This window comes from Gossypium hirsutum, chromosome A12 (genome assembly GCF_007990345.1).
Source record: "Gossypium hirsutum isolate 1008001.06 chromosome A12, Gossypium_hirsutum_v2.1, whole genome shotgun sequence".
Classification (NCBI taxonomy): Eukaryota; Viridiplantae; Streptophyta; class Magnoliopsida; order Malvales; family Malvaceae; genus Gossypium; species Gossypium hirsutum.
The window spans coordinates 100,153,746-100,168,655 of NC_053435.1; the positions used below are offsets into that span (position 1 = coordinate 100,153,746).

The 14,910-nt window shown below is 34.4% G+C and overlaps 4 protein-coding genes across 5 annotated transcripts; 2 read left to right on the forward strand and 2 right to left on the reverse strand.

Moving 5' to 3' along the window:
• The first annotated feature begins 422 nt into the window (after positions 1-422).
• On the forward strand, positions 423-1,954 carry LOC107939093 (pentatricopeptide repeat-containing protein At5g66520). Its single transcript, XM_041084230.1, has 2 exons — positions 423-1,017; positions 1,164-1,954. Exons 1-2 carry the CDS (start codon positions 423-425, stop codon positions 1,952-1,954), a joined length of 1,386 nt encoding a protein of 461 aa, XP_040940164.1.
• Positions 1,955-2,445: 491 nt separating this feature from the next.
• On the reverse strand, positions 2,446-4,482 carry LOC107939097 (60S ribosomal protein L7a-2). The gene is made up of 7 exons (XM_016872375.2): positions 4,344-4,482; positions 3,877-3,924; positions 3,582-3,783; positions 3,315-3,484; positions 3,069-3,197; positions 2,898-2,990; positions 2,446-2,819 (listed from the first exon to the last, which is right to left on the reverse strand). The coding sequence occupies exons 1-7, from the start codon at positions 4,344-4,346 to the stop codon at positions 2,688-2,690; spliced, it is 777 nt and encodes a 258-aa protein (XP_016727864.1). The 5' UTR covers positions 4,347-4,482; the 3' UTR covers positions 2,446-2,687.
• Positions 4,483-4,584: 102 nt separating this feature from the next.
• Positions 4,585-10,076, forward strand: LOC121211080 (protein DEK). Of its 2 annotated transcripts, none has more exons than XM_041083295.1 (11): positions 4,585-5,233; positions 5,334-5,367; positions 6,693-6,772; positions 6,842-6,901; positions 7,089-7,202; positions 7,298-7,378; positions 7,480-7,551; positions 8,475-8,970; positions 9,168-9,271; positions 9,354-9,384; positions 9,469-10,076. In XM_041083295.1, exons 1-11 carry the CDS (start codon positions 4,877-4,879, stop codon positions 9,633-9,635), a joined length of 1,596 nt encoding a protein of 531 aa, XP_040939229.1. In that variant the 5' UTR covers positions 4,585-4,876; the 3' UTR covers positions 9,636-10,076. The 2 variants fall into 2 exon arrangements, with proteins under 2 accessions (XP_040939229.1, XP_040939230.1); XM_041083296.1 differs by having other exon boundaries at positions 7,092-7,202.
• A 742-nt stretch (positions 10,077-10,818) lies between these two features.
• On the reverse strand, positions 10,819-11,238 carry LOC107911147 (auxin-responsive protein SAUR50). The gene has a single exon (XM_016839031.2). It carries the CDS (start codon positions 11,236-11,238, stop codon positions 10,819-10,821), a length of 420 nt encoding a protein of 139 aa, XP_016694520.2.
• Positions 11,239-14,910: the final 3,672 nt, after the last annotated feature.

Genomic DNA, 14,910 nt, shown 5'->3' on the forward strand with positions numbered 1-14,910 from the left:
AGTGATCTGACCAGTTCAACCATTGGTCAAATTATTAAAACATTATATGTAATACTCTAAGATGGTACCATATTATCATTTAAAAATTTCTATAGGTCGTTTAATTTTCAAGTGATAATGCGGTGCATTCTAAGAGCATCATGCCATCAAACTTTTATATTTTTTAACTTTAAGGACCAAAATGAATTTAATTGTCAAGTTTAGGAGTAAAAATTTATATTATCCCTTACATATTTAATACATATAAATTAGAGTAAGAAATGCATATAAAGAATTTACGTATAAGTAAGTGACGATTTTAGAATCCACAAACGATTTTGTTTTTGGGTACAAACGAAGGATTTAATTGTTGGGTAAGTTTTAAAAGTCCTCTGGAGCTTATTCTTCAAGTTCAACTGAGTTGACCACTATCCCAAAACCAGATGCTCGCAATTTCGGCCGCTAACAGTCACTTCATTGCTCATCTTCCCGCCCCCTCAAATGATCCAAACCCACTAGCAAAACCCATTTCAAACAAACCAAATCATCTCCAAATCCTCAAGAAATGCACCCATTTAATCCAATTCAAGCAAGCTCATGCGCAATTCATCAAAACTCCACTTCACCAGTCCAATACCTACCTTTCCAAACTCATCCAAGCCTTAGTTGACTCCGGCGATCTCACTTACGCCCGCCAGGTATTCGATCAAGTAACCCAGCCCTCCACATTTGCTTTCAACACTATGATAAGATGCTACGGAACAAATAACTTGGGCCATGATGGAATTGACCTTTATATCAGAATGAGACACCAGGGGGTTGACGCGGATAATTTTACTTACCCCTTTCTTTTAAAGGCTTGCAGCGGTCTAAAACAGGGCAAAGGAGTCCACGCTCTGGTTGTCAAGGACAAAAGATTTAGTTGCGAGATTCATTCTTTAACTTCTTTGACGACGTTTTATTGTTGTTTTGGTGATGTCGGATCTGCTCGGTTGTTGTTTGATAGTATGCCCGAGAGAAATGTGGTTACTTGGACTGGTATCATAAAAGGATATGTGAAGCAAAAGAGATATAAAGAAGGGATTGAATTATTTAATCAAATGAAGAATTATGGGGTCGAAATAAATGAATTGACTTTGGTTTGTATACTCTCGGCATGTGCTAATTTGGGGTTTTGGAAATAGGTCAATGGGTGCATGAATATACTGATAGAAAGAGAATATTTTTGAATCCAAAGCTTGGTGCTGCCCTTATTGATATGTATGGTAAATGTGGTCACATTGACAAAGCTTATCGAGTTTTCAAGACTCTGCCTTGTAAAGGTGTTTATGTTTGGAATGCCTTGATTGGGGGACTGGCAATGCATGGTTATGGGATTGAAGCCATTAAAAGATTTAGGGAAATGCAAGGGAACGGAATAAAGCCGGATCGGATCACGTTCATTGCGGTTTTATCTGCTTGCAGTCATTCAGGATTCGTGGAGAAAGGAAAGGAGATTTTTCATTCAATGAGAAAGGATTTCGGAATTGAGCCTGGCATCAAGCATTATGGATGCTTTGTGGACATTTTATGCAGGGCAGGACTCTTGAATGAGGCATATGAGGTTATAATGAACATGCCAATGGAACCTAATGCGGTTTTGTGGGGAACTTTGTTGAATGCCTGTGCTGCAGCTGCCAATGTTGAGCTAGCCGAGGTGGCAATGGAACGACTGATGGTTTTGGAACCTTGTAATGATGGAAACTATGTTCTTATGTCGAATATTTATGCCGTGAAGCAACGCTGGAATGATGTAGCTAGGATTAGAAAGATTATGAAAGATGGGCAGATATTGAGGAATCCCGGCCATAGTTTAATTGAAGTGGATAATGTTGTCCATGAATTCATGGTTGGTGATGGCAGGCATCCCTGCTCGGAACAGATATATGGCATGTTGGAAAAAGTCGTAATAACCATAAAAGAAGGTTATTTTTAAGGTCCTGTCTTCGAGGCCTGATTAGAGTTGGGCCACCCATCCAGGGGCCCAGGTCCAAAGTTCCGTCCAAAAATAAGAAAGTTTATGTAAAAATATTGATTTAAAAAATAAGTTTCGATAAAAAATAAAATCAGTTTTCTAAATGAGTTGAATCTTAAATAGACTTTTTTGCTTGGGCATAATCCAATGTGGCATAAACTGCTATTTTCCTATTATTTTGTTGAATATTATACAACCTTATTTATTATTTTTTATCTGGACCAAATTTGGGTAAAATTTCAAAACCTATTTTTTTTGAGCAAAACTAAACTCTAACCTAAAAATGAACCTAAGATTTTGAATCAATCCATCCTAAACTCTACTCATGTAAATTCATGAGTATACTTATTTTAACACTCGAATTTGAATTGAGCTTAATTATTAATGTTTGAACTACCTTGAGTTTAAATGCACTCAAATGAAGCATTATTTAGTAACCGGAAATGGAAAAGTTAAATCAACCGCATAATTGATAGTTTTTCATTATAAGCCCACAAATTTTCATCAAAACAGTAGCTAGAAAGTTATTTCGAAAGTTCAAACAGAAATCTATAAATATTCCTCTGTAAAAAAGAAAAGAAACTAAAGTTTGAAAGTTGATTGCAGCTTTTACTTAAAAAAGAGGACCATTTAATCTAAACAAAATCTAAAACAAAACTGAAAGTACAACCGGAAGGATAACAATGGTGATCTTTTAAGTCATCCTCTGTGCAGCTTCCTTTGCAAGAAGCTTCTCCTTTGCCTTGGTTCGGGCCTGTGACTTGGATCCCATGATACCACCTCCCCACTTCTTCCTGTACTCGTCGTACTTATCATTGAAGTTCGCCTGCAATATGAGTGCCAGAGTTAATTATACGAATTATAGAAAGAACAGATATTATTTATACTCTGGGGTTTGATTTACCTTGATTGCCTCGAGGATTTTACTGAAGTCCAACTTATCCTCGTTCTTGACTGTGGTCAAGCACAGGACCGAAGCAGTTTTCTTGTGGACAATCTGCAGTAGTATAAAAAGAAATATGAGTTACCTCGATTCTATAATTGGTAGAAAAAAACAAATCTGAAAGAAAAGTACCGATCCCAAACGTGATTTCCCTTTGACGATGCAATAAGGCACTTCCACTTTTCTGCACAAAGCAGGAAGCCACACCACCAACTCTATCGGATCCACATCATGAGCAATAACCACCAATTGAGCCTTGTTCTGTTCGAGAAATAGTAAACATAGCCAATATTTTTAGGAACTTAACATATAAACAGAATGCAAGGTACCACAGGAACTAAACTGAAGGTTATGAGTATGACCGAACTTAAGGGATACCTGCTCAATAAGGTAGGTAACATGGTTTAGTCCATATTTCACAACAATTGGTTTCTTAGACTCGGGGGCTTTTCCTTCAGCCTCAGCTTGGGCCTTTTTCAGGAGACGTTCCTTCTTGGCTGCCTTGTCCTCTGGCCTGTATTTGAGAAGCAACTTAAACAAACTTGTTGCTACAATGACAAAAAAAGAACCGCGGTTTAATCCCAACCATTAGAAAGCCGGAAGGGAATAAAAGAGGGGCAGAAACAGGTGAAAGTCTTAGTGTACCAAGGTTCTTATCAAGAGTCTTGGTGAACTGGTTCAATGCAGGTGGGACCTTCAATCTCTGCTTAAGGATCCTCTTTTTCCTTTGAATGCGGACAACCTTTGGCCACTTCACAAACCGATGCAAATCCTTCTTTGGAGGTAAAGCCCCTCCAATACCAAACTGCTTTGGACGCTTCTCGAACAATGGATTGACAACCTTCTCCTAATTTCCAAAATCAAAAAAATAATAAACAGATAGTAAGACCACAATCAAGTTATTTGAGGGGCGCTCAGGTGATGACAGTAACAAAATTACTTGTTTCTTCTTGGCTGGGACGGCCACCTTTCCACCTCGCTTGGGGCCCTGCATTTACCAATGAACCAAATAAGAACACAAAGATCAACTCTTTTAAACAAGTACATCAATTCATAAATAGGTTCATAGCATTAAACTTATATTACCACCCACTAAAAAGAATTCTTCAAAGAATAGATAAATTTCTCTAGCTCATTAGGGTACTTGATAAATTTCTCAAAACTTATTGAGCAACTCAAACATTAGTTCTTTAGCTAACAGAGACTTATGCTAACCTTTTACAACATTATACTAAGAGTTCCTCGTATGTTAATCCTCTAACTAGATTTCATACAATATTCAATCCAAAAAACACAACACCAATAAAAAGCTCAGCGAACTGCATCAAAAAGAAGAAAAAAAAAGAATATTTAACGAGAACAATTGAAATGAAATTGGAGATTTGAAAATGGGGTTTTCAGATTTACCATTTTTTGCACCACTTTAGTCTGCTTCCAAGCTTTTACGAACGGCGGAGGAAAACCCTACGAAGAACGACAAAGTATACGCGAAACGACTGAGGTTTATATAATAACAAGATCGATGTCTGGGCCAGTTCCCGAAAACTATGGGCTTGTCGGATTCTTGTACATATCTGAACTGTTAGCTAACAGACGTAAACGGGTTTGAGACATTAAAGCCTATTGGACCCGACCAAAAGTCCATTTAGAAAAAAAATTAGCAAAACTTGCTTTCCCCCGTTTTTTGATTGCCCGCTCGTTCTGAGTTCTGACCTTCGATCTAACTAAGAAATGTTATTCTTATCTGAATTTTGCCCCGCAATTCCCCTGAATTCAATCCAAAAAGCAGTGAAAACACCAAATTTTGTTTCATTTTACTGGACTAGTTAACCAACCACGAGGGCTACTAACTCTCTCTCTTTGATCCTTTGAGGGTTTGTTTCAGTTTTAGGGTTTTAGGGGAAAAACTCAGGTTTTTGGTTGTTTGATTGGTGGTTTCTATGGAGATGGAAACCCCAGACGAGAACAAGCCGATGGGGGAAGAGAAGGAGAAGGAAAAGGAAAAGGAGGAAACTAAAGAGGTTTCTCGGGAAAGTGAGGAAAAGAAGGAAGTTGAAGAGAACGAAGAGGAGGATGAAAAGGAAGACAACGAAGAGAACAGAGAGAAAGGTGCTAAGAAGGGAGAAGATAGTAGTCGAAACCGAAGCTCCAGGAAACCCAATCGAGGTTCAGCTGAGAAGAAAGAGCCTATGACGCCCAGTAGTGATAGGCCTACGAGGGAAAGGAAAGTCGTTGAAAGGTACTCGGTTCCATCTGTTGCCAGGTCTTCCACTCCCAAACCTTTGTCAATTGAAAAGGTATTATGTTTTTTCTTTGGTGTGATTGGTTTTTGCCCATTCTTTTGCTCCCTTCTGGCTTCAGTGTTTTTATTGTTTTTGAATTTCGTGTTGCTTTCAGGGTCCTGGTACACAGCTTAAAGATATTCCAAATGGTACGTAACTGGTTTTTTTTTTTTAGAATTATTTCCTATCAGATTCATGGGATTGGACAGTACTTCTATTCGTTATTCAATGAACGACCTGTAATGTAATTTAGTCAAAGTGATTACCACTAGGAAATTGTTGAACTTAGTACTTCTTAACATTATCCGAAGAGCAAATGTTGTGTTGGATGCTGTAAAATATCTGAGTTTTGGTTATTGAATTCGCCTTTGATGAAGCTGAAAAATATGTCTTCATAAAACCTGCCAATGTGATGTTAGTAATCACATTCAAACTCAGTATTAAAACTGAGTTTATACAGGTTCCATGTGTGGTTATGGTTAAGCTTCAATAAGTATTAATAAATAATGGAAATGGATGAATACTTGGGTCTAGCTTTCCAATTCTTGTTGATGATGACTGCAATTGTTTTCACTTTCATATAAATTGTTTCATTGTAGGTTGCCGTTCTTGGTATGAGTTTTACATGTGCTCAAATTACTTGTGTTTACTAGATGATACAGTAGTAAAAAACCACTATAAATATTTAGTCCTTAAGTGATACCACGCAGCTTAGGAGGCTAGGGGCTGGGATAAAAGTAACCTGAAATTCTTTAACAAAATAGGGAAAATTGAATAAAGAAAAGGTATCACGAGCTTCACACCTAGGGCTGATCACATCACAGAAGCAAGAAGTACTTGAGGTTGATTCCATTGCATAATCAGTATTGCAACAATGCTAAAAAGGTTCTCATAAGTCATAATCGTTATGTCTTTAAAAGAAAAACTATTGGTTGATGTAGACCTTAGCTCCCTGAGAGGCTGGCAAATACTTGGATTCTAAACCCTCAATCCAAGGGCGAAGCCAGAAAATTTTTTTGAGGGGGCCGGAATTAGATTGTACATTTTTACGATAGTAAAAATGCAATTTCACCATTTTAATGGCCTATATCTTTATAATTTTTAAAGGATTAAATACTTTTTTCATCATTTTGGGGTGGGGGCCAAAGTGCAATTTTACCATAATTAATTTAAAATTTTATAAATTATAAAGGGGTCTAAATGAAAATTTTTCCATTTTAGGGCCAACCCCTGCCCTTCCCCCCCCCCCCCCGGCTTCGCCACTGCCTCAATTAGCTACCAGAGTTGTGCATATTAAACTGTTGCAGTTTTCATTTAATATTTGAGACTCAAATTGTCTTGGATGGTGATCGTATTCTAATCATTTTGTTGTGATGGCAATTTATATCAAGCAATCTTTCTTTTATGTTCATTCAATTTTGTTGTTACTGCAGAGTCTGGCCTATTTTTCTTCTGATATTGTAAACTGTTTCAGTGGCTTTCAAGTTGTCGAAGAGAAAATATGATGATAATCTGCAGCTGCTCCATATGATACTCTTTGGAAAGAAAGCAAAGGTAATCAAGTTATCTTGTCTAGTTGTTTCATGATGCCTTTTTATGTACTTTTTTTCTTTGCCTTTGCAGCCTCAAAGATTGAAGAGAAACATTGGCCAATTTTCAGGTTATGTTTGGGTTGAGAATGAGGTATTTGCTTTAATCTTACAAAAGTTGGTTTTTATTTTTATTTTCTTTCTCCTGTGGTCCATCACCTGCATGTTTCTCTTCTTGCATGTAGTAAGGTATGTTTAAATTAAGATACATAGTGTATGCTTTGACTATATGTATAACATTTATTCACTAAGTAAAATCTTAATACCCATTTTTTTCCCAGCAGGAAAAACAAAAGGCAAAAGTAAAGGAAAAAATTGACAAATGTGTTAAAGAAAAATTAGTTGATTTCTGTGATTTGCTGAATATTCCAATCATGAGAACCACTGTAAGAAAGGTTAGTAAGAAAATATATATAAATATGTATAATATATCAGCTTTTATGTAGTAAGCATACTTGTTTATTTCAGAATAACTCATTTCATTCTTCAGGAGGAACTCTCTGCCAAATTGTTGGAATTTCTGGAATCTCCCCATGCTACAACTGACATTCTGCTTGCTGAAAAGGAACAGGTGCACTGTTATTTTATAATCTTTTGCTTGCTATTGAGTATTTGGCATGATTTACTGTCTGTTTGAGATTGAATGAGATTCTTTTATTCATCTCGTTTCAGAAGGGTAAAAAGCGTAACGCTACACCAAGCAAAAACATTGCTTCTGGTGAAACATCAGACACATCAGCCAAGGTTTGTCCTCTTTGGTTGTGTTCCATTTTATATATACATGTCTTTTTGTTTACTTTATTTATCAATGATTGTGGACTAGTGCTTGTTTCTGCATGTATTGCTGTGCAGTTTTTAAATTTATTGAATCCGCCGTACACCTTCAGTGCTGGGTTTAAAATTCTTATGATGTGGTTAACTTTTTTTTATGTTAATTAGCACTAAGAACAAATGATTTATGCTCAATGTTAAAGTTCGGTTCTTATTTAGGATCTTCATAGAAGATACGGGTCTAATGTGACATCACCAATTCAATCCTTCCTTAATGCTATGATTGAAATTGACAAAATTGGTTTTTGGCCAATAAGGATGAAAGTTTTAAAATTGTCAAATTCTCATTTTTTTTATGTGTCGTTAATTATTCTTGGCCAATCCAAAATGGTGCTCTAAAGACTTGTACTTTCTTCCCTATGTAATCTTTTTAACCCTGCCCCTACTTACTGGTTGTTTTGCATGTATTTATTTTTTGAATTTATTTGTTTTTTATCTTAAATACATACAGAACCATGCTCAGATTTTCTTGGGTTTGTAGGGTTAAAGCAATGTCTATCCTTAATCCAAGTTTCCAAACCTTTACTTTTAATCAATGTGATTTTAATCAATTTTCAAGTTGGTAGGTTTGCCTATGTTTCTTTTTTCAATGAAACAAAATTTTGAACTGTTTTGTTCGGGTGAAGTTGGCATTGCCATTTTACATATTTTCTGTTTAAACTCTCAAATAAGGACTTGCTGCAGAAATCTAGCTGGCTGCTGCTGCTTGAAATGATAAAGTTTCTATCGTATGCTTATTTCTTTGCTGGTTTCTACTTAATATTTGATCTGTATGGAAATTTCGGCAACTGAAAATGCTTGATGCTTGTTATTTTGTTCCCTGTTCTGCAATGCAGAAGCGACAAAGCACACCCCAAGGTGGGGAAAAACGTAAGCGTTCATCCGAAGTTGAGGAAAAAGATGAAGATGTTGAATCCCCTGCCAGTGAAGATGATTCTGATGAGGATGATGTTGACACTACAGTCAAAGAGGAGAGTGATGACGAAGAGACTAACTCAAAGGAAGAAGAAGACGCACCCAAGAAGTCAAGCAATAAAAATACCTCCAAAAAGATTGCAATGGATCGTCCAGATTCAAAACTTAAGGAGACATCGGCATCTGGAAAGAAGCTTACCTCTGCAAAATCTAGCAGAAAGTCTTCCGGATCAACTTCAAAACAGGGTGCTAGTGATGGTGATAGGACTCCAGGCTCTAAATTAAAGGGTTCTGCATCAAAAAAGCAAAAGGTTGGAAAGGAAGGCTCTAATGATGTTAAATTTTCCACCAAAAACGAGGTTCCTGGTAAGAAGCAAACGAACAAATCACCAGCAAAGGTTTCTACCAAGACTCAAGGTAGATTTCTCTAGCTATACATACGCCTATACCGTTGAAACACTCTGCATGTTTACTCAGGCTTTTGTTCATAAGATTTTTATTAAATTTTGATGTGTTTAACTGTTTATTATTAAAAGAAAATCTTCTAGGCCAGGGATATTTGAAGTGTTCTTTTGCATTTTTTGATTTGATTCTCATCAATTGAGCTTATGCAGCCACAGGTAAAGGCAAAAGCAGCAAGAAGCCAAAAGCTGAGCCTAGCAGGGAAGAGATAAATGAAGTAGTGGTAGATATTCTAAAAAAAGTGGACTTCAACACTGTAAGTAGTGTCTATTTGCGTAGCTTTGGAGATGAAATGATAATCGAGACCGTAGTGCTAAGCTTTTCTGTTTGTGATGCAGGCAACATTATCGGATATTCTTCGGCAACTTGGTATTTTTCCCTTTAGTTTCTAATGTATATGAGTTACAATTTCAATTTTTAGACTTCACTAATTATAAGATTTGATCATGTCAGGTACGCACTTTGATCTGGATTTGATTCACAGAAAAGCTGAGGTGAAGGATATTATTACCGAAGCAATAAATAACATGTCTGATGACGAAGAAGGGGAGGAAAGTGAGGAGAATGCTGATACAGGTGAGGGTGCGGATAAAGATGGGAATGGGAACGATGATACTTGAGGAATTACATATCACCATGAAGAACGTGTGAGATATCTGCAGTCATTGGTAATTTATCACCCTCCATAGTTCTCTTGCTAGTCTCATACAGTTATAAAATTGTAGTCATTTTAGATGTTCAAATAGGTGGGGTTGTAGCATGAGTTACCAACTCATTTTGTATTTAACTTATATTGTTGGTCTGGCCTCAACTTACATGACCTTTTAGTTTTGTTTTTTTTTTCATCTGTATTTTCTTCATTGAAATTGTTCGAGTTGTATTTAGTTGTGTAGTTAGTTAGGCAGTGAATGCTTTAGTAAAATGTGTTGGGACGAAACTATAGTTGTACCAGTCTTGCCTCACTTCATTGGTCGAAAACGATTACTACCTAGTATTTTGATAGTAGGATGATATGTATGTACCCGTTATGACATTAAACAGTTCTAATGTATCTTTTGTTATATTGGTTTTTTTTGTACTTCACTTTACCGATGAGTTTTTCATTTTTCTTAAAGTATTTGTGTTCAATTCTCATGTGATATATTTTTAGACATGGATATATTGCCAAGAATTCTCCAAATGCATTAAAAATGAATATTAGCACGTACTAAACACATGCAATACCAGACCTTCATACAGTAGACCCCAGTAACTGAATATAGCTTTGGTTACGGAGAAAGAAATTTGAAACTATAACAAAATGGAAATTAATTCATTTCAAACATGTGGAAATAAGTTCATCCTTACAAAAAATTAAATTATATCAGCACTAGGATGTGACCAAATTCAGAGACGCACTTTAACTGCGAATTGCTCATTGACTTGAGAAAGAAGCACCATCGTCATTCGTCATCCTCATACTCATCGGTGGATAATGGTTATCCTAAGTATTTGTAACACCCCAAACTATCGCAACCGACAATTACATATATCGTCATCTTCTTTGAATAAACAGCAGTCAGCTCAGCCAGCGTAAGATTCTTTCTTTTCTGTTTTTATTTTATTTTTTTGGTATAACTTGATCACAGCTCAACTTAATCGTGGAGATGTGGACTTTAAGCTGTTTACTAGTATTAAACTATGATAAGAATACATCATTTTCATTTACATTGCTGTATGTTGCATGGCCTTCCTAAAAACTAATCCTACTTAAAAAGACAAAAAAGCACACAGTAATTTATATTAACTACAGTGTTTAAGCATTCAAGATGGAGTGAGAAGTTGATATGATCCGTAATAGCCTTTATTGAAGCTTGAACGACGGGGAGAAGGGGTGCAAAGGGGAGTTAATATTTGTTGATCTCCACTCTGGATCTCTGCTAAAACTTGGTTGAACATATCAACGTCGCAAGGAAGAAGAAGGGGACCTTCATTGCTGAAGCCGTACTCAAGCTCAGCGCCTTGTAACAACATCCGGAACAATGGGTGGTTAGCAAACTCGGTCTTGATTACGAATCTTTGTCTTTGGGGTCCGACATAAACGGGAAAACATCCTTCTGGAGCTGCCTTAGCCACGCCCACATGAATCGTGTTGGAAGATATTGATGACGATCTTGTCTTGCAGCATCTTTCCCAGGCCTTGACAACCATGTTTTTCTTCCATTTCTTCTTTACTATTTCCATTGCGAAGACCTTGAATTTGATCGCTAATCCAAAAACTGAACTCGACCCTTTTTCTTTTTTTTTGGGGGGGGGGGGAGGGGTGTGTTCGAATTTGTTTACAGAACTGAACCTGAAAACCAAAGTGTGTACGTTCAGAGAAGAAGATATAAGAAAGTTAAGATCAGAAAAAATGAGAGAGTAAGCAGTGTTATATAACCCCCTTCCTTCATAAGATTGCATTTGTCAACGCATGCACAAATCCTGCTAGATTTTGAATGCACTTCAGAAAAAAAAATTTGTTTAGTAAAAGAAAGTTCTTTCAATGACAAAAACAAGGGAGAGCCTACGTTAGAATTGGGTGATAGATACTATCATATCATATCATGGTTGTTATTTAGCTCAATGTCTTCATTTCTTTATTTATGTAAATTCCCTTTGGGCGAGTGTTTGGGAAGAAAAGCGAAAGAATGGTAAGATATTAATATTGTGGGGAAAAAAGGTTGATTATTACAGTGACCAAAGATTCGCACCATGCAGTCTAATACGACTATCTGCGTAAACCTTATTATTTTTTTCAACTTCAACTGCTCAACTAAACTCATCATGTTTGATATAGGGATCCTCCCCACTGGACCCATTGGTTATGATCTACTTTATATTAATGTCGTGGGATCGAATCACGGGAATTAAATATTAATAATATACCCATACGTAGTAATGATTTGTTTTATTTAATTAGATTTTAATAACGTGGTGCTTTGGTTTTTTTTTTTTAAACAAATGTAATAGTAGGGGTCAACATTAGAATGGTTTAGAATAATCTTATATAAATGTAACAAATGTAACACATGGAATCTTGTATAAGAAAAGTAAATAGTTTTATACGAATGGTTTAGAATTTTGACATGTCAAATATCTTGAAATTTTATCATTCATCATATACTACATAAATTCTTCCTTTTAAAATAGTTGTATCAATTTCATTATATGTAAATTATAAAGAATTATAATATTAAATAATCAGTTATGGTGAGTACGAAAGAATTGTGAAATTAAAAATTGATATTGAAGTCCACATTTTTAATGTAAATAATCTTATATGAAAGGTTTAGAATTTGGACACGTCAGCATTTTGAAATTTTATTATTTGTCATATACTACACAATTCTTTCTTTTAAAATAGTCGTATCAATTCCATTATATAAAAATTATAAAAAATTATAATATTAAGTAATCAGTTACGTGAGTATGAAAGAAGTATAATATTAAAAATTGATATTGAAGCCAACATTTTTAATGTGCAAGTGGTTAAGAACAAAATTATAATATTAAATAATCAATTATGATGAAAGAATTATAATATTAAATATTAAAAATGATTCAGAACTCTTCATTAACATTCAAAATTCAAGGTTCAAATTTAGATAATGATAATTCATTTCTATACCAAAAAAATTGATATAAAAAATTGACAAATATGAATATATCAATACAGACTTATAGCTGATTAATTATATGAAAATTTTAATATCCATTAAGGAAAAACATATAAAATAATTGTGAAGAAAATTCATATCATAAATATTTACTTTCCTTTTATCATCAAATATATTAAACTTTTGACTGACTTCAATTATTTTCATCATGGTTTATATGTATTCTAGAATTTTGCAATCTAATGTTCATTCTTACATTGTTCAAAATTTATTATTCATGATTTCACTTAAATTAGACATTTTCTTTTGATGTTACTTAAATTGCACATTATTTATGACTTTTTTTTTTAAAACCTCAATGATTTTCACCATTTTTATGACTTCATCTGATTTCTATATGAATAACTTGAAAGAAATCCCCAAGTGGTGTATTTGCTGGGCACATTTTTTATGGTTTTTAATGTCATGGCATCACATTAAAAGTTTATATACTAGATCTATTCTTAAATAGAGTTTATTCATCCTCTGAATTAAGCACATCAAGCATGAACTAATAATCTGAAAATATTAAATCAAGAATTAAGCACACATAACTGAGAATAAGATTCAAGTATTTATTGCGTAAAACATAAATAAAAAGATAGAATTCATCAAAGGTTTCATCTCCCCTAGATATTTAGAAAATTAGTTCATAATCGCGAATAAAAACATCTCAAAGTCAGTATATCCACAAGAAATAAAGAAACTCATAATAAACTTCAAATAAATTAAAAGGAGATCTTCAATCTTGATGGAAATCTGCTTCAAAGTCGACTTCAATGGCATTTTCCGAGTTGTTTTCTTCAATCTACTCTGACGACCCCCTTTCTCTTCTTATATTTGGTATTTATAGGTCTTAGAATGCCTAAAAAAACCTAAAAATTGTGTTTTTCTGAGTGTTCAGAATACAGCCTACGAAATCGACACGGTCTAGCACATGGTCATGTGGCAGCCCGTGTGGGAAGGCCCAACCCGTATGGCTCCTGAAATCTTCTCCAATTATCTGATTTTTGCTCTGTTTTCGCTCGTTTTGCTCCCAAATGCTCTCCTAAGTATAGAAACATGAATTTAAAGGATTAGGAGCATAAAATTCACCATTTTGAATTGAATAATCACCCAAAAACTCATTAAGAATGAGATTAAAATATGTTACTTTTGACACTTATCAGATACAATTGTAAATGTATCAGTAGAAGAGCCCCTAAGTATCGATTGAAGTCTGGAGGAATGCTTAGGTTGCTTTTTGACTTACTTCTTTGTATGCACCTGTATCAGTAAAAGTGCTCTAAATTTGTAAAAGTTTATAACTTTAATCATTTAATGAGTTTGTAAACACTTAAAAATAATTTTACAAGATTATATCAATTGATTTCAAATATGACTAAGTGAGAATTAATAATTTATCTTTTTTATATCAAAATATTTTAAAAACTAGGGCTAACATAATATGTTATTGTATGTAATTTATAATAAAAAATGCAAAAATATATAATATTTATAATTTTAACATTAAAAAAAGTTAAGGGTTAGTATTTGGTACACTAGCAGTATATATTTTTTATTCCATGACTAGCTTTAAAAAATTACCATGTGTCTTTTTTTTAAAAAAAAATTATTATACCTCTATACGACACTTACAATCCCTTGACTCTACTTGTAAAGTCTAAAAACTCAACTATCAGTATACCAAATATTATTCCAAAAAGTTAATATATCTGTATACAAAATTTTAACAAATGAACAAAAGACATATAAAAATATTAAATATTAAAAAATACAGACAAGTCTAAATTGGATTTGGTTAACCATTTACAAATATAAAAAAGTTTGAGTAAAATTCTAAGTTTATAGTTCTGACTAAACCAAACTTGAGTAAGAATAAAATATATTAATATCATACTTAAATTTGACCAGAATCTGGCCCGGTCCATTAAGGCTTCTAATAAAAACTCTGCTATGCTTGAGCTTGGGTTGCTTATGGTTAGGTTGAGATTGAGAATCCAAACATGTAGCTCGGCTCACAAACATGCCTAGCCCATACTTGTTACTTTCACTTAGCGACGACAGCAAGAAATCTAACCCAAAACACTAATACATATTGTTGTTTCTTTGTTTTTTTATTTGGTCCAATTTGCTATCAGTCCCTACGTTATTCTACATTTAAATTTTAGTATCCTACTTTTAATTTTAAAAAATTAATCCCTATATTCTCTTAATT